The sequence below is a fragment of the Rhineura floridana genome, chromosome 7 (genome assembly GCF_030035675.1).
Source record: "Rhineura floridana isolate rRhiFlo1 chromosome 7, rRhiFlo1.hap2, whole genome shotgun sequence".
NCBI lineage: Eukaryota > Metazoa > Chordata > Lepidosauria > Squamata > Rhineuridae > Rhineura > Rhineura floridana.
The window spans coordinates 152845754-152871948 of NC_084486.1; the positions used below are offsets into that span (position 1 = coordinate 152845754).

Below are 26195 nucleotides of genomic sequence, written 5' to 3' on the forward strand. Positions count from 1 at the left end.
ATTGGCGATGAAGATGGGATTTTAGGGTGGAAGCTCAGCTGCTCCTGGAGAGGGAAGCAGGTTGACAGAGGAAGGCCTAAGAACATTTTAGGTCCCGTATAACCCATAGGGCATTAGGTTCCCAGTGCATCCCATAAGAAGACCCATCTTGTCCAGCACCCTGTTTTGTGAGTGATTGGAGAGGGGCCTCCAAGAAGTAGGACGTGGCAGCAATATTGTTTGGACCTTAGCAGCAGCTGTTGTTTAATGACTCCCTGCCTCTGGACAGGGATGCTCCTTCATATAGCTCGGGGTGGCCCAGCCCAGGTCCCAGTTGGCCCACGAGGTGGTTTTCCTTGAACCTCGCCCTCCTGCCGATATCATCTGAGGTACAGATGGCGCTGAGTCTGCTGTGCTACGAAGGTCCCATGAGGAACTCTTGTCACACAGCCAATCCTTGCAGAAAGCACGCTCGAAGTCCCTGCCCATCAGTTGTTCGGCGGTAGCTTCAGCCCTACTTGTCTTCACAAGCCCTGCACGGTGCTTTGAAGCCCCGGCAATCATCCCCTGACATCATTGTGATGTAAGGTGACTGACAGGTGAGGTAGCCCCCCCAATCAAATTTGGCCCATGAGGGGTAGGTGAGACACTTGCCCCTGGCCTGCTGGGTGGATCAGGTTTCCAGCCCTTGATATAGCCATCATTGGGGATACTTCCATCACCCCCTTGTCATGGTCAGATCACTATCTGGTGAGGATAGACCTTTCACTGCCGCAAACCCTCTACGGGGTTGAAGGGCCCATTAAGATGGTCCGCCCCAGGCGTCTGATGGACCCAGATGGTTTCTTGAATGCGCTTGGGGATACTTTGGAGCAAGCAAACAGCCACTCGGCTGAGGCCCTGGTGGAGGGCTGGAATACCGCGATCACCGGGGCGCTGAACCGAGTGGCTCCAAAACGCCCTCTCCCCCTGAACAGAACTCAGACGGCACCGTGGTTTACCCCACGGTTGCGAAGTCTGAGGCGGGAGGTTAGACGGCTAGAGCACCGGTGGCGAAAATCTTGCTCTGAGGACGATCGAACACTGGTTAGAGCCGCTGCTGCAGCCTATCATGTGGCAATAAGGGCAGCAAAGAAGGATTTTTATGCTGCCTCTATTGCATCTGCAGAGTGCTGTCCCAGGAGACTGTTCCAAGTGGTCCGGAGCCTGGTCGGTCCAGTTGCTCCGGTACTGCGGGAACATGATAAGGTCTCCTGTGACGAGTTTGCTAAACACTTTGCGGATAAAATCGATCGTATTAAAAGCGATATTCCGTACACTGTGAATACAGGGAGTGAGCCAGAGGTGACCAGTGTTGCTTCGGTGGCGTGGGATCGGTTTCAGCTTCTTCCCTCTGAGGAAGTGGACAAGGTGCTTTCAACGTTAAAGCCGACCACCTGCCTACTTGATCCTTGCCCTTCGTGGCTCATCATGAGCTGCAAAGATAGACTGGGAGAAAGAATCAAGCTGATGGGAAATGCATCGCTTGAAGAGGGAGTAATGCCATCAGTACTCAAGGAGGCGATAATAAAACCAATCTTAAAAAAGCCCACCTTGAACCCCCAAGATCTGAACAACTTCCGCCCAGTCTCAAATGTGCCATTCTTAGGCAAGGCAGTTGAACGGGTGGTGGCTAAACAGTTGCAAGCACACTTGGAAGAAACGGATTATCTAGATCCATTTCAGTCGGGCTTCAGACCGGGACATGGGACAGAAACAGCCTTGGTCGCCTTGGTAGATGATATGAGAAGGGCGTGGGATAGAGGCGAATGCACCTTCCTTGTCCTTCTCGATCTCTCAGCAGCTTTTGATACCGTTGACCACGGTATCCTCTTGGACCGCCTGCAGAGGTTAGGTATTGGGGGCACTGTATTGCAGTGGTTCCGTTCCTTCCTCTCTGGGAGGTACCAAAGAGTAGCACTGGAGGAGGAGGTTTCAGATCCCTGGCCCCTCATTTGTGGGGTACCACAGGGATCTATCCTTTCTCCAGTGCTTTTTAACATCTATATAAAGCCGCTGGGAGCAATCATCAGGAGATTTGGGCTGCAGTGTGATCAGTATGCGGATGACACGCAGCTCTATCTCTCATTTAAATCTTCACCAAGGTTGGCTGTGGAAACCCTGTCCAGATGTCTGGAGTCGGTGAGTGGCTGGATGGGAAGGAATAAGCTGAAGCTGAATCCTGACAAAACCGAGGTGCTGTTTGTGGGAGACAAGGGAAGGCTGGGAGATATAGACCTGGTGCTCAACGGGGTACGACTGCCCCTGAAAGACCAGGTTCGTAGCCTGGGGGTCGTTCTTGACTCCCAGCTGTCCATGGAGGCTCAAGTTTCAGCTGTGAGCCGGGCAGCTCTATCAACTCCATCTGATACGGAGGCTACGCCCCTACCTTCCCAATCATCTACTCCCACCGGTGGTACATGCCCTGATCACCACTCGCCTAGACTACTGTAATGCGCTCTATGTGGGGTTACCCTTGAAAACGGTCCGGAAGTTACAGCTGGTACAAAATGCAGCGGCGCGTCTGATTACAGGCGGCCGCCGTAGAGATCACATCACTCCTGTGTTGAAGGAGTTGCATTGGTTACCGGTTGTGTACTGAGCCCAATTCAAGGTGTTGGTTTTAACCTTTAAAACCCTATACAGTTGTGGCCCAGCTTACCTGAAGGAGCGCCTCCAGCATTGACAGGGATGCCGCTCAACAAGATCAACCTCAGAAGACCTTCTCTGGATCCCACCGGTCAAAACAGCTAGACTGGTGAGGACTCGAGAGAGGGCCTTCTCAATTGTGGCCCCCACCCTGTGAATTCTCTCCCAACTGATCTACGCCATGCCCCGTCTATAATGAGCTTCCGCCGGACCCTGAAGACCTGGTTTTTTAGGCAGGCTTTTGGAATGGGCTAGTTTTACTGTTTAAAATTTTTAACTGTTTTATATACTGTTTTAACGTGTACGTCGCCCAGAGTGGCTGGTCTACCAGCCAGATGGGCGACTAACAAATCGCATAATAAATAAATAAATAAAATCATGACTAATAGCCACTGACCAACCTCTCCTCCTCAGAATTTGTCTGTTCTTTGCTGAAAGGTGTCTAAGCTGGTGGCCATTGCTATGTCTTGTGGCAGTGAGGACCATAAACTAACTCTGCATTTTAGGAATCCCCAAGTATGAGTAAGGGCCAGACAGCCTCACACAGCCCTTCCTCGTTCCCTCAGGATCCAGGCAGGGTGATGCATTTCTTTTGCTTGCCTTGAGAGGAGGGTGTTCTGAGCTTTTCCAGACTCTGTCCCCTTCTGATTCACAAATCAGACCCTCTCATCTCTGACATGGCACCTTGGTTGTGCAAACTAGTCCTAAGTGTGACTGGTCGTTTTGTAAAAAAATAATCCCCATAATAGGCTTAGTGGCAGTGACGATGCTTAGCCCTACTTCCAGCTTTCCCCAAACTGGTGGCCTCCATATGTTTGGGGCTGAAAGGAGTTGTGGCCCAAAGCATATTGAGAGTAGCAGATTGGGGAAGGCTGACTTACATGATGCTTTTCTGAATGTCATAGCCTCGCAGTACTCCCTTCAGCAACGACCCTGCGCGGTAGACTGGTGTTATTGTCACTCCTACATTGCAAGTGGAGGGGCTGATCTACACAAATCTTAGACACACATGCGCTGTTATTTTCAATGTTATTTTTTCCTCCTCCCCCCTTCAATTTTGTCTTGTTTGCAATGATGGTTGGGCTAAAAATAGCAACAGTATATCTATCTGGAGATTCTCATATCCTCTTCCTGTGGTCGCTAATCATAGCTGCCTCCCCTGCGTGGCATAGCCCGTGCCAAGTCTGTGTAGGAGGAACAGGGAAGTTCCATTTCTCTGCTTCCTTCTCCTCGGTGCTGAGCGGACTTGCAAAGTTCCTTTCCAGGAGTACGTAATTTAGCAGAGGCAAGGCGATGATTGAACTGCTGCTGGGCCGTTCGTCTGTCTCCCCAGAACCTGCAGCATGCAGCTTGAGGCGTGCCCCCCAGGGGTCCTTAGCAGTCCACGCTCACCTGCTCCTCTCAGGTTGCATGCATCAAGAGCTAGATGCAGGACTAGGCTGATCAGAGGCCCAAGGGGAGGGGGAGGGGGCTCCTGGAGCCCTGGGAACAAGAGGGTTGCAGCAGCTTGCTCGACTCTCTCCCAGCCCTGCCAGGAGATGCTGCCCAGGGTTGAACCTGGGACCTTCTGCATGCAAGGCAGGTGTTCTCCCACTGACTTACGGCCTTTCCCCAGATAAAGGAAACTCCCCACTGCAGCCTTGCAGAACTGGAGCGGGTGGAACTAGAACGCTCGTCCAATTCTCACCACTCATGTGTGCGCCTTACTTGTTAGTATAATACTTAAATGGGCCTGTAAGTCATCTTGCAAAACCCAAAATGCTTACAAACGCTAAACAGTAGCAGTATTTCTGGATGGATTCTTTTTTTCTTTGAGGCTGTGCAACACGAGGGCAGTCGGGGGAAACATGAGGTGGTATCTAAAGCTAGCCCTGCTCAGGGTAGACCCACTGAAGTTAACGGACACGGCTAAGAGAGGCTTGTTAATTTCAGTGGGTCTACCCTGAGTAGGACTTAGTTGACCACATCCCACTACCTCTTTGCTTTGAGATGTTGGGGTCCTGCCATATGGATCACCCTTTGTTGCCAGGACGCGCAGGCGAGAAGATAACCCTGACAGAGGCTAGTGGTCAATAACCTGGTGCTCTTTTTTGCAGAGGGCTTGGGGGGGGCATCTCCCAGCTCTGTGAGCCATTTTGCAATCAGCACTCTTTCAATGAGTCCAAAATGGAGCAAAAGGCAAAGACCGTAGGAACTATTCCTGCCGGACTTATTTAGGAAAGCAACTGGACTTCAGGCCTTTGCTTTGGGGGTTTAACTGAACCTTGTAGTGGTAGAAACTGAGAAAGGAACAAGGGCTGAGGACAGCCAAGAAGTAGAGCCAGAGTCTTGGCTCCCTAAAGTTGCAGAGCTCTCCCCTGACTTGCAAAAGATTCCTGCGGGGGTCCCTTCTCAAATGGCTGCTTCACCCTTGCAAGTATTTTCGCCCCCAGCAATTCTCTGTTTGTGCAGCTTGGCTGACCCTGGATTTTAAAAGCTGTTATTTGCACTGCTTATGAGAGGGTGGAAGGCGTTAACAACCTAGTTGCATGCACTTTGCAAAATGCAAAACAGTCCTTGACACTCTGTATCAATATGAAGTGAAACTTGCAATTTGTGTGCACAGTGCCCGATGGAAACCTCTGAACTCATATAGGGGCTGGTCAGAACTTCTGGCAGCCATGGGGGCAGGACATAGGTTGATGGAAGGGCAACTGCACTGCATGGAGAAAGTCACAGTAGGTTTGTCCTTGGAATTTCCAGTTAAAAAGATGTCAGGCAGCAAAGCTGGGCAGGACCTTTGCCTGCAGTGTTGGTGAGACGTGATTAGTTGGAGTAGGTAAGTGGTTTCCAACCTTTTTTCCCCACGGGCCACTTGAAAATTACTGATGGTCTTGCTGGCCCATTTAATTGGTTTTCTGCTTGTTGTGGCAATTGTGATGTGCTGTGCCAGAGGTTGCGTGACTTTTCAATTGTATTTTCATTGCTGCTTTTATTTCTCATGCTGCATTTCATAGTGATACCATTTGAATTCTACAGAATGCAAATTGTAATACTATAAAATATAAGAAATAAAGGAAGCGATAGAAATATAATTAAAATTAATAAGTGTATTTAACGCGGACATGCCATGGACCACCTGAATGAAGCTGGTGGACCACCGTTTGGGAACTCCTGGCATAGCCGGCACTGACCAAGATGGAGCAGTGCTCTGGCTCTGTGAGAGACAGTATCGAATGTTCCAGATGTTTGGCTTAAGCGCCTTGCACACCTTCTTATCACAACCCCAAAGCACCAAAAGCCAGGAAAGGGTATGCAAAGTATTGGCAGATCCATGCAATCTGCATATTTTGCATTACGGGGGGGTGGGGTAATTTTGCATTACAAGGGGTTGGACTTGACGGCCTTATAGGCCCCTTCCAACTCAACTGATGATTCTACCTTGGTGTAGAACGTTTTATTTGTGTGGGTAGTTCTGACTTTAGCTTCCACATTTTTATGTTCTGGGAATGAGAAATGTGGCTTCCTGTCTTTTAGGAATGAAATCACGGGGGGTGAAAGAAGCTGTTTACCACAAATCCCGCCCAGTAGCTGCTCAGGACCAAGAGTTTTACGATGCTGAGATTGCTCGGAAGTTGCAAGAGGAGGAGCTCTTGGTAAGTGAGTCGGATTCGAGTTTTTCCCCCAAATAGTGTGTTCGGAGAGGAAGGGGTGACTCTGATTTCGGAGTTCTAAACAGCTTCTAGTAGCATTGAGCGTTGCTGGACACCAGAAATGTTTCAGCAAATCCCCCAGGACTGGTACCAGCACTCGAAGATGTCATCCCAAATAGCTGGCCTGGGACAGACATCAGCACGCAGCTTCTAGCACTGGGACAATTCCCTATAACTAGGCATTTTGGAAATTGGTGGCAGCGGTGGTTATTATTATTTATTAAATTTATATCCTGCCATTCCTCCCAATGGAGCCCAGGGCAGCAAGAAGTGATAAAACAATAAAAGTATTTTTAAAAAATATTTAAAAACATTTACTTACTTATTTATTAAATTTGTATCCCGCCCTTTCTCTCAGTAGGAGCCCAGGGCAGCAAACAAAAACACTCTAAAACATCTTAAAAACAGATGTTAAAACAAGACATCTTTAAAAACATCTTTTTTCTTTTTTTAAAAAAAAAGCTTTAAAGACATATTAAAAAGCAATTGCAGCACAGACGCAGACTTGGATGAGGTCTCTACTTACAAGGCTTTTTGAAAAAAGGAGGTCTTCAGTAGGCACCAAAAATGGCGCCTGTCTGATATTTAAGGGGAGGAAATTCCAAAGTGTTGGTGCCACAACATCTTTAAAACATCTTTAAAAAAATCTCCAAAGATTCCTTTTTTCTTTTTTCTTTGCAAATTTAACAAATAAAGAAAAGAGGAAAAAATAAAAGGATTGCTTAGTAATAGTATAAAGAAAAAGACGTAATATAATTTTAAAAACCATCAGTTCACCATACAGATACAATAATAATCTTAACTTATATTTTTAACTTAATATAAACCCTTCAGGTGTCCAAATAGGTATCCACACGAAATTGATGCCTGTTGGAAATAGGTTCAAATGTAGCCAGGGCAGTGAAGACCATAGCATAATAAGATGATGGATATTTATCCTTCCAGGTTCAAAGTATAAGTCTCTTAGGCTGTCTATTCAGAAGTAAGCTCCATTGGGTTCAATGGAATTTACTCCCAGGTAAGTGTGCATTAGATTGCAGCCTTAGCGACCTTAAGGAGAAATAAGAAGCAATAAAACAATACAAAAACCTTTTAAAAAAAATCTTTAAAACAATTTCCGTACAGATGCAGACTAGGATAAAGGTCTCTGCTTAAAAGTGGAGCTTGTTGAAAGCTTTCTGGAAGAGGAAAGTTGCCAGCAGGCGCTGAAAGGACAACCAAGACGGCACCTGCCTAATATTCAAGGGGACGGATATGCTGGAATTGGTTTGCTTCTAACCAGGAAGATATTTATCAACTGAAACACAGGACAGTCAGGAGCAGGCACACTGGAAAAGGCAGAGAAAACTCACCTAGACTTGGCAGGGTTTAGAGCAAGTATTTTAGGGAACCAAAACGTACAGTGGTCCTGTTGGGTTTTATTTATGTATTTATTTATTGGATTTCTTAGTCGCCCATCTGGCTGGCTAACCATAAATTTTGGATTGTTCTCTCTCTCTGGCTCCTTGTACATTAGATTTTGGGAGGCCAGAAATAGCCCCTTAATTCTTTGAACTTCAACAAGCCCATTTATGGTCTTTGTCTTTCATCTTCAATATCTAAAACAGGTTTCCACAACTTGGTGCCCTTCAGATGCCACAGATGTGCCGGCTGGGGCTGATCAGATTATAATTCAAAACACCTGGAGGGCACCAGGATTGGTAGAAGGCCGAGCTAAAGAGATGCAAGAGGTGGTGCTCTTTCGAGACGTGGGCCATGCGTCGGTATGTGGGGAGCCCTCTGTTAATTCCCACGCCTCTGGACAGCAGATGTGTCGCCCTGGGCTCCTGCTGGGAGGAAGGGCGAGATATAAATGAAATAATAAATAAATAAATGTGCCCTTAGACCTGTAAGGGAAACCTGTGGCCCTCCAAGAGTTGTTGGACTACAACTCGCATTGACCCTGACTGTTGGCTATGCTGGCTGCTGAGAGTTTGTTTATTGATTGATTTAATAAAATTTATACACTTCTTCAATTTAAAGACCTCTGAGCAGTTTCCAAAAAAACATTAGAACTATTAATAACTGTTAAAAACAAGTAATTATAAAAACATACTTAAAACAGCTACTAACTAAACAGAATTAAAAGAGACCAACATCTACGTGTCCAGATAGGCTTGCCTGAACAAAAAAGGTTTTAAGCAAGTGTCGAAAGGAATACAGCAAAGGTGCCTGCCTGGTGTCAATGGGCAGGGAGTTCCAAACAGTAGGGGCTGCCACACTATAAGAACAATCTCTTACATGTGCGGAACGAGTGCCAGTTCCACAGATCAAAGTGCTTGATTGGGCACCTGTGGGGTGAGGCGGTCTCACAAGTAAACTGGTTACAGTATACTAATAGTTGGCAGGTTACAGGGCCTCAGCTGGCCCCCATCCCTGCCTTAGACAAACCCACACAAAGCATTTAAAGGAAAGAATGGCTTACGTAGATTACAGGTTTCTGTACAATTTTAACTACTAAGTTGGTAGATTAATTTCCAGGTAGAAACATCACCAGCTCTGTGGTTATCTCCATACGCCATAAAATTACAACTTAAAGCAACAACAACTATGTAAGCCTTTTTTCAAATGTTACAACCCATAAAGTGAAATGCAAATGGAAACCAATCTCTTATTATCAAACTTGATCAAAATGCAGTGATGAAACTTTTTGAGTGAAATTAAGAAATAAAGAGAAACTGAAGGAGGGAAAAGAAGAAATGTATCCTAATGAGTTAGAGTAAAATAGACACACTACTGCAGTTTAAATAAACTGGTAGTATAGGTTGGACTTCGCTACTTCATGCTGACGGTGGGGAACCTCCAATCCCCTGGCTGAATTAGGCTCAGCCTGGCTCTTTCCTGGGCCATGCCCATTGGCCTCACCCCTCATATAATGTCAGGTGTGAGGCAGGTAAAGATGTGGGTGCAAAGGAATAATCCTTAAAGCCTTAAAACCTGCTCCCAAGTGTTCCTTGTCAAGTGGGACTTGTGTTCGGCTAGAGGAGGAGGAGGATCTCCCTGCTTTACGCAAATGTAATGAAAGGTAACCGAGTAACATTCAGATGATTTTGGTGGATTTTGCCTTCTGTGTGAGCCTCCTGTGGAAGTGGGCTGGAAGTGTGTGACTGCTGTTGAAAGTTGGCAACCTTCACCGCGAATGAGAAGAGAGACTTTTACCCACCAGCCCATGGTGTGATCCAAAACAGAATCACTTTCTAAATGTCCTGGTCTCTGCAACTCCAGAGGAGACGCAGAAACGTTCTTGTGGCTGTGCAGGCTAGATTTGGCGGGGAGGGGAAAGGCAAGTGCCAGTGGCACGGAGGGAGGGGAGCTATCTCAGTGTGAAAATGAGGGTGGCCATTTTGCCTGGGAAGGTGAAGAGAAGAGTGACCCCACTCACTGCCCCCAGCAGAAGATGTCACCTGCTTCATCCCTCTGGCTCCCCCCCCCCCATTTTACAGCTCTGTTGTTTTTCCTTCCTTCTTTTCAGGCCAGCCAGGTGGATAAGAGGGCCGCCCAGGTCGCCCAGGATGAGGTGAGCATTTTACGTGTTTGTATGTAAGGAAGCAAGCAGGAAGCGTTTGGCTTTGGCGCTAAGGAAGGAATCAGCTTTCAAAGACTTTTGCATCTTAGTAGTGGCGGCTGGTTGCTCCGATGTCAGTGGGGCAGTGGAATCCACTCTGGCTTTTAGTCTGAACTTTCAAGGTGCTGAACCCAGGAGCGGATTCCACTGCCCCTCCGACATGGAACCACCACTGCATCTTAATAGATGAGCTCCACCTCTGGATTCTGTCCCACTGACTTCCTCAACTCTCTTCTTGCCCTAGCTCAGCCTTGCAGATATCTTTGCAGATGGAGTTTGGCAACTGCCACTCCCTTCGCATGCTTTCCCCCCAGCTGGAAGGATTATGCAGCTGCCTGTCTCAGTCAGGGCCAAACCTACAAACCTAAACATCCCCACCCCCAAAGCAGTTACCATGCATGAACTGTGAGGTACAGCATTGCTGGAGATCTTTACAAGGCCACACGTTGCTTCACTGCCCCCCAAGATGCCATTTGGTATGCAGTGCAGCCAGTGCGCTTTTCTGCAGACTCAAGAGGGCTGACAGATCCATCCAGGATAGCCCCGCAGTGGCATTTACTGGCTGAAGATGTAGAGGAAGGTGCCTGGAGGGCAAAATAGTGGGGCAAGGGGCAGGGAGGGAAAGAGTGCAAAGCCCTAGCAATGCACCAGGCTGCATTTGCACTGTACAGCAAAGACCATATCAGAAAATGGACAGATGTCGATACTGTTCCAGTAAAGGTCAGCAATCATAGGATGATGAATGTCACCATTCTCCAAATTATGGCATGTACAGTTACATCGCACCTGTGTATAATCCTATAGAGCAAGTTAAAAACAAAGAAAAAAAGCTTCTAACCTTTGCAGTTGTGGAGAAAAAAATGTGGAAGCGTGTCAATGTATGTGTCTCTATGAACTTTTAGGCTGCCCTTCCTTTGGGGCTCCTGGTGAGTTAGAGCAGGGGGACATGCTGCAGAAAGCATCAAAGTAAGAGTTGGGTGAAAGAAAACCTTTTTCCAAATTAAAAGTCCAGCCCTGACTATTAAACACTACCCCAGCTGGACAGGTCTCATAGTGCAAAGACTTGAACTTTGGCCAAGTCTTCTGAATAATGGAACGTCAAGAAGGTTTCTCTACGTCAGGGGTAGCCCACTTGGTGCCCTCCAGTCACTGTTGGGAGTACAGCTCCCGTCATCCTTGACCATTGCCCATGCTGGCTAGCTGAGGATGATGGGAGTTGTAGGGCATCATGCTGGCTTCCTCCTGCTCCTGTATTTGGTGTGCAGATGGAGTAATCCAGAGGGGGGATTTCAGTAGCTCAGAAAGACTGAGATGGGGAGAAGGCAGTGGGGCTCTGGCCCTGAAGGTGCTGGGACCCCTCATCCAGCCACTCCCAGTCTCAGTTTGGCCCTGTTTTCTTGGAACTTTGAGTGTCAACAGAGATCCCCTCAGCAGGTCATATCTTCTAGGCACAATTGTATTGCTTGCAGCTAGCCAGTCCAGGGAAGCCCATAGAGAAGGGGTGGCCAACATGGCCCCCTCCGGATGATGTTGGACTCCAGCTCCTATCATCCTTGAACAATTGGCAATGTTGAGTGGAGCTGATGGAAGTTGGAGTCCAACAACATCTGGAGGGCACCACATTAAGGACATAAGAAGAGCCTGCTGGATCAGGCCAGTGGCCTATCCAGTTCAGCATCCTGTTGTCACAGTGGCTATCCAGATGCCCCCATGGGAAGCCCACAAGCAGGACCTGAGTGCAAGAGCAACTCTCCCCTCCTGAGGTTTCCAGCAACTGGTATTTGGAAGCATGTTGCCTCCGACTATGGAGGCGAAGCATAGCCATGATGGCTAGTAGCCACTGATAGCCTTTTCCTCCATGAATTTGTCTGATCCTCTTTTAAAGCCATCCAAGTTGGCGGCCACCACTGTGACTTAACCCCAGGGGTAGCAGGCTGTGTTTGTGGCTGAAGGAGTTGGCTCTGATTTTTCTAGAAACTGCAGTAGTGCCTGATAGCGTGTGTGTTTTCTGTTAGGAAATAGCTCGCCTGTTGCTGGCAGAGGAGAAGAAAGCATACAAAAAAGCGAAAGAGCGAGAGAAGTCTTCTTTGGAAAAGAAAATGCAGGAGCACGACTGGAAGGTGGGCTCTGACTTGAGTTGACTGAGTAGCTGGATCTCCCCTTTGCCAGGCAGCTGCGTAGGGATGAAGTTGGAACAACTCGGATTCCGATCCTCTCTGCCTCTGACCTTGCATGGGGGCCCCAAACATAGAGGCTACTTATTATTATTTTTGTTATTAAGTTTTATTTATACCCTGCCTTTCGGCCAAAGGTCCTCAAGGCACCTTGCAAGAAAAATAAACACAGGTATAAAAATACAATAAAAATGCAATAAAAGCAATACAATTTACAAAAATTAAATTAAATAACAAATAACATTATCATGATCGGCACCACCGAGAAAGAGGAGGTGTTGTTAGCAGGGGGGGCCGCTCCCGAGAGGCAGGAGGGCGACAGGCGTTTGCTACAGCGAAGCTGTTGGCTGTCTCAATGTTGTCTTCCTCTCCATGGCCTGGGGCTCGCTCAGCGGATGCTCCCCGGGCTGCTGCTGCTGGTTTATGTCAGGGGGCGGCTGCAGGAGCTCAGGCTCGGGGACCTGGGCCTTGCCTGGCCTGCTTTGCACCCTCTTTGATGGTTTTTGGTCAGCTGAAATATGTCCATGAAGTCTGACCATGCCTCTTCTTTGCCTGCAACAAAATTGCCTGCAACAGAATGTCTGAAGATCTAGCATGTGGGCACGTAGAAGGCGACTGCATGGGTGTGACATCTTTCCCTGTGCCTCTTCCCACCTTCTTTAAACTGCTGGGGCATTTATACTTCCAGCAAAGGAATTCTGCTTTCTCTCCATATTGCTTCTGTATGTATTTATTTTAAATGTTTATAAATTGCACTTTCATATAAAGTATCACGAAGCAGTATACAGACTGAAAACACAGTATTACAATAAGAAACAAATACAGAAGCGGAGCTTGTTGGCCAAAATCCTCTGATTTGAAGGGCCTCTCTAGATCATACAGTTTTTAGAAGTCATCTAAAAACAACAAGGGATTCGTTTTCTGTGCTGAAGGTGACAGTTCTTGCCTCTAGCTGGACGTGAGGTTTGCAACCCATTGCATGTTTTATACCTATGCAACCGCTTGTGGCTATAGGCTATTTTTAAGAAGATTACCCTTGTGTGTGTGTTTTGAGTTGAGGGGAAAAAACATTTGAGCTGATCCGGGCACACATCTGTTGTGTTAAGGAGATACAAAATGAAATTTAAAAATCTAACTTTGCTTCCAGTTGCACGTGACTGGCATGTGCCAGCATCAAAACAGAACCTGCAGAACTCTTTGATTATCCCCTTCCAGAAAAGTGGCATTCTGCCACCCACTCTTCCCTGGCTTGGTGCCTTCCAGAAGTTTTGGGCTATAAGAGAAGTTTCCTCTTCTCCCAGGCATTTTAGCATGTGTTTTTAAATTGTTTTAAATTTTTAAATTGTGTTGTAAATTGTTTTTAAAAGATGTGTTTTAAATTTGTATATTTGTTTTTAAGGTTTTTAGTTACTATAAACCTCCCAGAGAGCTTCGGCTATGGGGTGGTATATAAATACAATAAATAAATAAATAAAAATAAAATAACTGCCATCCCTGCATTATGATGCCCCAGGCTAAGCTGTGTCTCCCCTTTTCTTCTCTGTCCAGCATGACACACATGAATTGGTGCCCCCGAGGTCAAGGGAAGGTCATGAAGGTCACAGATCCAGGAGTGACAAACCAACGCGGTAAGGCGTGTAAGGGGCCCCACAGATCCAGGGGTTCAGCCTCTCACGGCCCAGGAGGGGGAAGCTTCCTCTGGTGAAATGGACTGGGTTGCAAGAGGCGCGTGGTGGTGGTGTGCAGGGCCAGGCTTATGCCTTGTGTTTGTCTTAATAGGCTTCTCTTTACAAACAAAATAAACAAATAATCCCTGCACACAGAAAGAGCTCTGGCCTTCTCCCTGACATTTAACTTTCTATGTGCAGAGAATCATTTGGTGTAGAGCAAAGTTGAATCAGTTGAGCTTTCACCCTGCTATAGAGCCCAGACGCAGGTTGACCATCTCAGTGAAAAGTAGGCCTAGCACTCTCTCAGATTATTTTTCTTTATAAAATGTTAATCTAGATTGCCAGCCCTCCCGAGCAGAATACTGTGTCCTGTACACCCCCTAACATGCTGTTGGCTTCATGTGAAAATTCAGTTGTGGATCCAAAGTGCTTATCTCATAACAACTCTGCATGGTAGATCCTATTTTTACAGTTGTGGGAACTGAGGCTGGCAGAGGTTGATTTTTCCACAGCTACCTAAACGGATTGAAGCTCAGTCCTGTTTTCACCTAGACGGGCTAGGAAGGGGAAAGTAATTCCAGTCAGAATTGGGCATCTTCCCGTGCACTGGAGTTTGAAGAACTAAATGGAAAGTTGGCAAGCAAACTTGAGAGTTTGAAGTATTTGCCAAGACTTCACTTCCCACTAGTTACAATACCTGAAAATGGTTTCTTCTGATCCACTCGCATCAAGGGGGAAGTGTGAGTTGGCGGGTGTGTGGTCTTCCTCCTTGCCTGCTGCTTCTTGTGTAAAGAGGAGGTTGCCTCTGATAAGCACTTGGTGGTGATAAGACTTTCTCTAGCTGTGCGAGACCTTAAAGCAGGGGTTTCACATTTAACAAAAGGAGGCCAGTGTTGTGAAAAATCTAACCATTGCCTGGGATCCCATAGTAAGTTACTTTAAGGAAGTTCACAAAAGAAAACTTTGTTGTGTCCCCTCCTGTCCCCATCAACCCCCTCATCTTGGAATGCCCAGGAGGGTCTCCCAGCCCTTTGGAGAGGCTTTGCAGTGTCAATGACAGTTATTTTCAGAGGAGAAGGGACATTGCCAATGGATTCCTCCTCTCTTTCCCAGGCCTCCTCCTCCACCCTCAGAAGACTTGGATCATCTCTGTAATCTTACGAGCCAGCAAAACTCAGCACATCAATTGTCCAAACCAGAGCCTTCTCAGAAAGGTGAGAGGTAGTGTCTCCATTGATAGATAAAATGCTCAGTATATGAGGAACTAAATGGAATAATAGAACAAATTAAACCAGAACCATCACTAGAAGCTAAAATGATGAAACTGAGGTTATCATACTTTGGACACATAATGAGAAGACATGATCCACTAGAAAAGACCATAATGCTGGGAAAAACAGCAGGGAGTAGAAAAAGAGGAAGGCCAAACAAGAGATGGATTGATTCCATAAAGGAAGCCACAGACCTGAACTTACAAGATCTGAACAGGGTGGTTCACGACAGATGCTCTTGGAGGTGGCTGATTCATAGGGTCGCTATAAGTCATGATCGACTGGAAGGGACATAACAACAAAATGGAATAATGTTGCTTGTTTTCAGTCCTGAGGGCTCTGTGTAAAAAACTTTTTGGGGGGAGTCTGCTGTCCCTGCAAGCTCAGCCAATGGCTGAGCTGTGGAGAGATGCCAAGGAATGTTTGTGAACATTCCATGACTCCTGATGGGGACGGGTCAACCTGGAATGTGGCTAGAGTCAAGAGGAATGTGGTTAGCATCACTAAAAAGTGGTGCTAGGGAGATGGAGTTAGGGTTGGTATGCTGGACAGCAAAGAGATGCGGAAAGTGACAAAGTCTGAGGAAGAGGAAGGTAATAGGCGAGAGAGAAGCAGGGACACTGAAGGGAGGCAGAGAGCCCAGATATCCTGAAATGGAAACCCAGACACTACTTCATGAAGGAGCTAGAGTTAAGGGCCACTGTGAGACCAGCAGTTCATCTCTCCCTGGGCCCATCTAGCTCAGTGTTGTCTACACTGACTGGCAGCAGCCTGTCTGGAGACACCAGTGACAGCCTTGGGCTTTCTGCATGCACAGACGGCAGCTTTTCAAACAAGAAAGCTGCAGCTGTTTTGTCTCTGCTGATCACACGGGGTTTTTTTTAACAGGCGCAGGAGTCCTTCTGCAAAAGAGTGAGAATAAGAAATGTCAGCCCTCAAGAACACTGGGGCTGAGGGCCGTAAAGGTGGCTCAGACTCAGCTGAACACAGGAAAAGGACCTGGGCTTTGTGCTGCAGCCCATCTGTGTGGCCTCATGGTGGGTCTACAGAAGCAGCTGACCCTTGTGTACGTGATAGAAGGGCTCGCCGTTGTATTGCCCCAGTTATGTAGGGTGCTGCAGCACATAAGAGGGGTGTGTGTGACAACCCCCCCATGCTGTTCTGTTTCGAGCAGACAGCTGTGGGAAGTATGTGGTCTTCGAAACAGGGAGAACAGACGGAAGGGACCAGTTTAGCCTTGCTAATTTGCTAACCTAATGTTTCTCTTTTTTTGCAGGCTACCACTATAAGCAGTAGAAAGAGCTGAACATTTTCGCTGATAGTGACTCTTCTGTAGCAAACTTTTCTGGTGTTCTTCCTGGAGATCTTCTGAGTTCCTGCTAGCCTCTAAGGACCTTCTGGGATGGCATCCTTCCCAAGCATCACAGTGCCCACAATCAGTGCCTCCTGTTCAGTCTGTTGGGTGTTTCTCGTTGAGTCTTGATCTCTTGGGCAGGGCAGTTAAATCTTGCTTGAGGACAGCTTTATCCCCCCCCCCGAAATGTCTTCTCTTCCATAGTTAAGTTTTGGCTTTATGCCATTGACATTATCTTTGTCACCACACCTCAAAAATGACGTTGTAGGGCTTGGAAAAGGGCAACCAAAATTATCAAGGTGACGTAGCCATTGTCATGCTCTGTGCTAGGTGCTGTATGATGTTGAATTGCATCTTTATTCTTTTATTTCTCAGACTGTGTTTTATTGGAAAGTTCAAATTGTAATATAATAAAATACAATACGAGAAGTAAAAGAAGCCATTAAAAACACAATTACAAAATAAATATCAGTATTTAAAGTGAACATGCCGGAAGCTCACGGACCACAGTTCAGGAACCGCTGGTTTGGTGCATGCTGTCTGCTGCACCATAGAAAAGCCTCGTACTGCCCTAATTTCCTCGCTCCCCATATATTTTCAAACTTGCCTCGATTTCACTGCCTTGCCCTCCTGCCCTTCTAATCTTTACTTTTTCTTTGGGTCTGCCGTTGAGAAGTGTTAACTCTCTATTCCAACAAAATATGCACAAAAGTACTTTTCTTTCTGTTTTTTCAATCTCCTCCAGTGCCATGTTCGGTGGTTTGATTTTTTTTATATATGGTTTATTTTTATATGACATAGAATAGTCAACAGTTTGTTTGTTTTTACTCATGAAGGTGCCATTTCCCACCTTCTACCATATTGATGTATCTCATCAAACCTGTATTTTATTATTAGATAATAACAATGTGGTTTTAGGTGCCAAAAGCTTGCCTGTCTATACCCAGCTGGGGTCTCTTTCTCCGCTGCTCTGTCTTGTCAGTTGCGCTCGTGCAGCATCTGTCTAAGAAATTCTCTCTGGTGGGGCCGCTCCTCCACTTCCCTTGCACTGGTGAGCAGGCCACAAGTCTCTCTACGCTCAGGAAGGGGAAAGGAAATGGAGACGCACTTAAATCATGAATTTTTTTTTTTCCTGATCAGGCATCAGGATCAAGGCAGGGAGAAACTGCCCACCAGGGGGCAGGATTTTGGACCTGGAAACTCTTCCTCCTGTTCTTTGTCCCCAGATTACTTGCTGGTGTCCCCAAATGTCAGGAAATTCTGGGGACTAGGTTTGGGGGCAAAGCCTCTTCCTTGTTAGGGGTGCAGTCATGCCCTGGACTGTAAGCACATTTGTGTCTAAGGCATCTCCTAGACCAGCTTTTCCCGACTAGTGGGCCACCAGATGTTGTTGGACCACAACTCCCATCAGCCTCAGCCAGCATTGCCAATGGTCAGGAAAGATGGGAATTGTGGTCCAACTACATCTGGTGGCCCACTAGTTGGGAAAGGCTGTCCTAGATACTTCATGAGTAGGTGCTGAGAAAGGGTGGGATGATTTCCTGCACATGCCCCATTGAAATGGGGTGCTCTTGCATAGCTTGTGGTCATTTCAGTGTGGATTGCACAGGAGACCTTCCCAGTGAATTATTCCCAACCAGTTCTCCCTAGCAAGCAAAACTGGTTTATCCAAAGGGCTGAACAGCCAGTGCTTATTTTTGTTCCGTTATGAGCCCCTTCTGTGAAACCATTTCTGTGTGACTCCCACCCACGGAGGTTGGGGTGGTGATGGAGGAAATATTGGTCAGCTGAATCCACCCTGTGCTTGCCACAGCCTGTAAACTGAGGAGCAGAAGGGCAGATCTGCTGGGGACATTGATCTTTGAGAATCACCTCTCTGGAAATTACTCCCAGAATCTGTCAAGGAGGAAATGGTAGGCTTTTGCCAGAAATTAAACTGGCACCCAGAATATTCTGCTTCCCATTCCCAATAAAGCACTTCTGACTAATGCCAGGGGATAGGGATTGCCCAGTTACTCTCTACAACCCTTTCTCAAGGATGTTTCCTAAGGCAAAAGTGTAGGCCACCCTGTGAGTCCAATAACTCTTCTCCCCCTGCCTGCCATCATCTGTCAGCATACGAAGCTGCCTTTACATTGACTCAGACCATTGGTCCATCCATTCCAGTACTGTCTGTTCTGACTGGTGTAGAATATTTTGTGACATTTTGTATAATCTCACAGGGTTAGCACTCTGGATTTGAATCGAGCAATGCGAGTGCAAATCTCGGTGGGGCCTCCAATTATGTAAGACTTTGTGTGCCTCTGCGACAGGGCAGAAAATATGAGTAGGAAAAAAATGACTCCAATAAATAAATTTATAAAAGTAAACCATTTTATAAAAAACCTCTCAAAAAAGTTGTATGTAATGGGGGGTTCCATCGAGATTTGACGGCTAGATTCAGAGTCCAGAGATTATAAAATATCTGGAAAAGGCCCATACGGGCACCACTGAGCATCCAAGCACTGCAGCTTTCATGTTTAAATAACTTACATGCAACTTGAAAGCTAGTCACCCCACAGACACAGTTTGTTCAATAAAAAGGTGTCATTTGACCCCTCCTGGTTCTGGTCTGCCTGCACTTTATTTGCCCCACAAGACTTCAGAACGTCAGGAAAATGGAAGCAGGTGGATGGTCCTGTTTTGGGAGGGACTATATCACTGTCCCTCTGGATCAAAGCACAGTGTTCTGGTGCTCTTTGAGGAAGAAGCAAGTGGGGAGACTAGCGAAAAAAAGCCACTGTGCCTTAAGCCAAGAATCACCCAACGTGGTCCCAGTCCTGGCTGAGGTCTGCTTGCTGCAAAAGGCCTAAGGCCTCCTGGCCTTGAAAGGCATCTGATCAGTGATGTCCTGCTTCCTCTGAGAAAAATGTTGACTGCATTGGGGAAGGTGCATTTTCATTTTCCTTGGCTTAGCAATAGAGACAGAAACATGCAGCTCTTCACTACGAATAGATCATTTGTGTGTGCTGCATTGCACTGGCCCTTCTCTGTAAAGATGGGAAGTGGATTGATTGATCTAGCACTTGCAACTATTTCTTTTTATTTAAAAAGGGGGCGGGGACTTGGATCTTGCCTTCCATGCCAAAATTGTCACAGCTGGGAATGGAAGTACCTCAAGATGCTGGCTCAGCTCTTCTCAGTCCATCTGTGTGGTTTTCCTGTAGTCCCTCTTTAATGATAAACTTCTCCAATGGTTCCCATATATTGACTAACTTGTATGGAAACAACAGATTTCCACTCTTTACTTCATGAGAAGGTGCATGTTCCTTGCAGGGAAGGGTGTTTGTAAAACCTCTGAGAAAAAGTATCCCCTTGTATGGGCAGAAGCCTAACATAATGCTTGGTCTGCAAGCCCAGCGGCTGCCCAACTCCCCTGTAGACCCATACCAAGGGTTCATGCCAAGGTATCTTGGTTACCTTTGTGCTATGGGTGCACTGTCTCAATATCCTGCACTGCTATTCCTGAAGCGCCAAATCTCATGCTTCATCAACCTCCTAGTAAAGGTTGCCAAAGCTTTTCTAAGCAACTTGCTCTTCTGCCAAAACTATGTATGCTTAGGACTTTTATGTCTAATCCAGGGATCACCCTCCTTTTTAGGCCTGTAGGCACATTTGGATTTTTGAGTGAATGCCGTGGGTACCATCCCCTCTGGTCACTGATAACCCCCTCTGTGAGTCAGCTTCCTCCCACAGAGGAACCAAAAAAGAAAGTACACGCACACACAGGTTTTCCAAGCAATCTGGATAAAAGTTGGAGGCATTAATCATCTGATCCTTGAAAAGGACATAGAGCTGAAAGAGGACATAGGAAAGAGTGTCACTTTTCCAACTTCCTTTAGCTCTACATCATGCCAAGGGTCCTGGGAATAGGGTGGTTGTGGTCAGAGACCTGGCAGGCACCAGGGAAAGACCTCGAGGATGTCATTACACCCACAGGCACCACACTGATGTCTCTCCTCTAATCTCCCCCCTTAATCTTGTCTAGTTTTTATAAAGTGGTTGTCAGTTATCAGACTTGCGCTTAAATGACTGAAAATGGTCAACAATTCCCCATCCTTTTGTTTCTTGATTAATGGCACTGAGTTATTCAGTTCTTGAGCTTTTAGCATTCTGAGAATGGCACCTTCCCTATATCTTTCTCCTCCTCAGCTTGTCAACACCCCTCATAGTGTGTTGCTCAGAAACTGAACGTGGCATCCTCATAGCACCTCTCTGCCAGTGCGTTGCCAGGACTGCTGCAGAACATGTCTCAGTGCAAAGTGATTTTATGGCCCTAACCACTCCTGGGGGGAAATGGCTGGAAAGTGGAGAGCCTTTTCTCTCTGTATGGCGGTGGTTCTACTTCTCAGAGGTGGGACAGAGAGAGAGAGAGAGGCAGCCAGAGCTCAACCCTTGCCAGAGTGATGGTGCGAGAAAGTACTGGGAGTGGAAGGGACCGGCTGCTTTTTTGAAGAAAGAGCCGTTGACTGGGGCTCTTTGGGCCGTCTTCCTAAGGTCCTCAGTGATAAGGCCCCAGGCTAAGCAGCGGCACCTGCCAGCTTTGTGTGGTCCATTATTTGATGCTCCTCTTCTGTCTGACCATCCTGTGAAAGGTGACTTGCAACCCACACAGGGTGCCCTCTTTAAGTTGTTCTCTGCACAGAGCTGTGGATAGGGGATCCTATGCACTTCCAACCTGTGGGATTCTAGTCTGCGCCACCTATAGCAGGACCTTCACAAGCCCTTCTGAGCTTATCTCTTGTTCCTCCAAGTACCACTTTTTTGTGGGAGGAGGTATTAACCATCATGTGGACTGGATGAAGGGGATGCACTATTTTTTCCAGCTGAACTGCACACTTTCAGCTGAGCAAGTTCTCTTGCTGTGTTCTCCCATGGCCCATGGGATATCTTGGCAGTCAATGTGCATCCCTCCACTGTGGGTTTTTTGGGGGGGGAGGGGATGTCAATGTAATCACTGACTTGAGCTTCCACACCACAGCTTGCAAATACAGTAGGTGCTGTTTCCCGTGAAGGCTTTGGAGCACTTAATTTGGACTGTACCCCACATCCATCCCTCAGGGAACTTTGTCACTTTGCTTCACACAGGGACGTAGTTGTGGAGCTATAGTTGGGGGTTAAGGGAATCCTTTCCTTTTTGGGTGATGTCTCCTGACCTGGGGTGATTGATCCCCATTTTTCTTAGGATTATGTGGAGCGCAGTGGGAGGCATTGCCTCAATGCTCAGCCCCTGAACCTCTGCACCATCAGGACAGTTGGAGCTCCTGTGCAGAGCCTCCTGGCTGGGGACAATCTCACCCTGCAAATTTTGCAAACACAAAAGTTCCATGTCTCCCCCAGCAAAAAGCCACAGCAGGCTGACTTCTGACTGGCACATGAATCCCCACAGGTAGCAAGCAGCGTTGTTGCCCCCAGTTTTAAGTGGAGGGTAGCTGCCTGCTTGCCAGCTTCTCCTACAGTCCCCTGGCAGTGAATTCCACCTGGGTGCCTGCACCTGTATTTGTGGCCTGTAGAACGTGCCCTCGGCTGCCCCCTCAGAGGAACAACTGGCTGTTGTCTTCAGGGCTGAGTGGTTCAGTGTAGCATGTGGGGATTTGGCTTGCAAGAGCGAAAGCTTCCAAAGAGTGACCTTCCCCTCCCTTTCCAAGAGCTTTCAGCTTGCCCTAAGGTTGCTTCCACACTAGGACCCCTGCAATTTCCCCCCAGTCAACTGGAAGAGGAATCAAAATGGCAGCTCCACAATGCACTTGATAGAGCGCCACTTCCCCCTCTTCAGAAAATAAAAATCTGGCAAAGCACAGCCTCCCAGGAAGAGCTGAAGATGCTATTTACTGAAAAGTGAGCCTTATTCTGTGAAGGTCCCACCTCTTCCTGCAACTGTCCCTTTTTCATTAGTGGCTTCCTCTTACCCCCTTTCTTTTTAAAGCTGCTGCCCTGTTCCTGGCTTTTTCATTGGTTTTGTTTTGTTCACTCGTGGCCATAAGCATTCCTGAGTTGGACCTTAACAAATTAGTTCCTATTTCCTGCAGGTTGGCTGCGCTTGTTATTACTGGTTTCCTCTTTACAGTGAGAGCAAGGAGTTCATTCGTTTTTATTTTATTGGTTGCAGTTGCAGTTGCAGTTACTCAATTGCCTGAAAACTGAGTGAACAAATCATGTCCATTCTGAAGAAAACAGTTAGTGTGGAAGCAACCTATTGTGGGTGCGGCTGTGTTTCCCTTGTAAATGTAAATTGCACACTTGGAACACAATCCATCTATGCAATAATCTGGCTTGGCTTGGCTTTATTGCTCAGCCTGCCCTACCTCCCGTGGCTAATGCTATTTCCAACTGGGTGTTGGGAATTCTCTGTTTTGCCAATGCCACTCTGAATGTAAAGGAAACTCGAAACACCCCCCCCAGTCTTTCTCTTTCCTAATGGAATTGTAAATTTATTGTTTCTTTAGTTTTTAAAGCAGGATTTGAGAAGTCAAACCAGATTTTTTTTTCCTGGGATGGAGGGGGTCAAAAAGAATAATTTGGGAAATTGGGAGTAGGGAATACATTCTTGGAATGAGGAGGCAGGTTGTTTTACAATAATGTTCAAAGGTGGAATGTTTGGGGGCCATAAGTCTTTGAAGCACATGTTAAAAGTTTGGATCTTTCCAACATATTTTTAACAAGACAGTAAAGTGCCCTACCGATGCCCTCACAGTGGCTGTTTTACTTTACGACATACTGTGCAGCTGGAGCTTTTCATCCTTATTGGAATCAGTGTTAAAATCTAGATACTTCATAAATGCCAAGACTGAGACCACACAACAACTATACCCCAGAGATGTGCACATACAAGACATCTGGATGTTCATCAAGCCGTTTTGCCTTTTCACACATTTTTTTCCGAAGCTCCCAATCAGAGGTTTGAAACCAGTTTGCTACCTGGCAGACAGGTTGGCGTGAGGGCTGTGTGTTGCTGGAGAGTAAATGGTTTGGTGTAGATTTCTTCTCTGGATCATGCCCACTGCCTTTGTTGGTCTCAAGTAATTGTAGAACCTGTTTGCACAATTGTGGTTGTGGTACTGCATCGGCCACAGTGAGCTTACGCTGAAGTTGCCAGGGGATTGTTACTTTGGGTACAGAGTCCGGTCTGTCCCCTCCCCCAGCACTGGGGTGCTTTACTCTCCAGCACAATGACTTTTTGAGATTTTTGCACAGTCCAAAGCCCATGTGCGTATTGAAACAAACCAGGATGTGCCTGCAGCAAAGTAGCCCAATAAACTATTGTCCATATGCCTCTGCACTTGCCTGTGTACCTCTGATGCACATTTCAGTGGGCTTCCAGAGCTGTCTGAATGAAACTTTTCCAGTTCAACCAAGTACCACAGATCTCTTCATTTCTTCCCCCTCACATCCATGGGGTATGTGTGTTTTCCTCTTGTTGCTTCTCCTGCTAGCCTCACCAGTTGCTGTCTACGCAGGAGTCAGCTTGGCAGGGCCTCCAGACTATCCTGGCCTTTGCTTTTGTGCTTTGCTGTTGTACCAATGACTGACCTGTGTTCTTACAATCTATTAGAAGTAGCAAAATAGACCAGCCTTCACCAAGCTGGTGTTCTTCCAGATGTTTTGGACTACTGCTCCCATCAGCCAACTGTGCCAGCTGGGAGTGATGGGAATTGTAGTCCTAAACATCTGGAAGGCAAACAGCTTGATGAAGGCTAGTGTAGACTTTACGTTTGACTATATATTATGAGAGACTAGAAAGAGCTCTGTAATGATGGGACAGGATTCTCTGTTTCTTTTCCTCGAGATGGCAATGTTGGAACAACATTAAAAGAATTGGCATTTATTTGCAAAGTGTTGGTGTATTTTGTTGTGACTTCGTAACTTCTAAACATGCCCATCTGCAGCTGTGCATTACTACTCTTGGAGGACATTTAAAGGGGGGGCGAGAAATGTTGACAAATGTCATGCAACCAAATGGATCTCCTTTCTAAAGCTCCCTCTTCAATGGAGCCCCACTGTTGCCCTAAAAGTTGCTTCTGACATGGCTTGCACATGGAGAATCTGAAATACTGCTGTGTTGCTAAAAATTGTACCGCACTTAGTAATATTATGCACTTGGTAAAATAAAATAAGGTGATCACTTAAAAATTGCAGCATCTCACAGGGGCTTGAACTTGTGGATTTTTTTGTTGGTGTTTCTTCAGAAACTCCTATGACAACATGAGCATCTTTCAGATCTTGGCAAAGCGCCACTGAAAGAGAGGCAGGCAGAGAGACACTGTTTCCTGCAGGGGACTGTTTCAAGTGTTTGTCTTGCAAAGCTCCCCTGGAATGCATCTTTGATTGAGCCACTTGAGAGTTAAAGCACATTCCAGAGCATTTGTTCATTAAACAGAGGGGCCCCGTACTTGGCATGTTATCCCTTGCTTGTTGCCCTCTGTGCACTGACATTGTGCTGTAGGATGTGCCCAACTATGCATTACAGCAGAAGCACCAACTACTTCAGAGATGTCCATCTGCCAATACTGTGAATGACTGCTAGCCATGAAGGCTTGGTACTGCCTGCAGGGTTGGGGGTGGTGTGCTGTTGCACTCGGGTGACAACGGGAAAGGGAAGCGGGTAGAGAGCCCCCACTTGTTCTCCTTGATCTCTTGGTGGCTTTCGATACTGTTGATCACAGTATTCTTTTGGAGTGTGTCAGGGAGGTGGGTGTTGGAGGTACTATGCTTCAGTGGTTCCACTCCTACCTCCCGGGCCGTTTCCAGAAAGTAGTTTTGGGAGGCCACTGTTTGGCACTATGGGGGTTGTTCTCAGGGTTCCATCTTGTCCTCCATGCTATTTTAACATCTGCAGTGCCTTGCAAAATTAATTGGACCCCTGACCAATCTCCCATATTACACTATTATTTATTATTTATTTATAATTAGCATTTATTAGTCGCTTTTTTTCAACAACAGAACTCAAAGCGACTTACAAAAAGGAAGCAAGAACACAATAACTGAAATAGCTTGCAACAAAAGCAGACAATTACAAAACAATTTCAAACAAAATAATACAACCATAATGGGGGGGGGGAAGAATGACAAATGGTACGTTGTAATTTTGTTCTGTATGATAAGAACATAAGAAGAGCCTGCTGGATCAGGCCAGTGGCCCATCTAGTCCAGCATCCTGTTCTCACAGTGGCCAACCAGGGGCCTGGGGGAAGCCCGCAAGCAGGACCCGAGTGCAAGAACACTCTCCCCTCCTGAGGCTTCCGGCAACTGGTTTTCAGAAGCATGCTGCCTCTGACTAGGGTGGCAGAGCACAGCCATCATGGCTAGTAGCCATTGATAGCCCTGTCCTCCATGAATTTGTCTAATCTTCTCTTAAAGCCATCCAAGCTGGTGGCCATTACTGCATCTTGTGGGAGCAAATTCCATAGTTTAACTATGCGCTGAGTAAAGAAGTATCTGATATCTTCTTCGAAGAGGATATTCTCCGCATATTATGAATTGCAACATCCACCGAGCCTCCATTCTGTCCAGAGAAAACCTCCTCCATCATACTGAGGTGTCAAAAAGCAGTGAGCAACGGATTCCATTTGTGGTAGATTTCCATCCAGCATCTCCTAACTATCACCGAGCAATCAAGGAGAGCTACCCATTGCTGGCAAACTCTGAACATCTTACCAGAGCCATCAGCAGGCCTCCTGTTATAGTATTTCACCAACCTCCTAATTTGTGCAGACTGTTGGTGAGA

The 26195-nt window shown here is 46.7% G+C and overlaps 1 protein-coding gene across 2 annotated transcripts in view; it reads left to right on the plus strand.

Moving 5' to 3' along the window:
* CCDC50 (coiled-coil domain containing 50) overlaps nt 1-24296 on the plus strand; it is a 56541-nt gene extending 32245 nt beyond the window's left edge. For both annotated transcript variants that reach the window (XM_061637628.1, XM_061637630.1), the window contains 6 exons: nt 6184-6302; nt 9871-9915; nt 11979-12083; nt 13686-13765; nt 14921-15021; nt 16355-24296. In XM_061637628.1, coding sequence (XP_061493612.1) covers nt 6184-6302; nt 9871-9915; nt 11979-12083; nt 13686-13765; nt 14921-15021; nt 16355-16374 — 470 coding nt within the window. In that variant the 3' untranslated portion in view covers nt 16375-24296. The remainder of the gene's footprint in view (nt 1-6183; nt 6303-9870; nt 9916-11978; nt 12084-13685; nt 13766-14920; nt 15022-16354) is intronic.
* The last annotated feature ends 1899 nt before the right edge of the window (nt 24297-26195 follow it).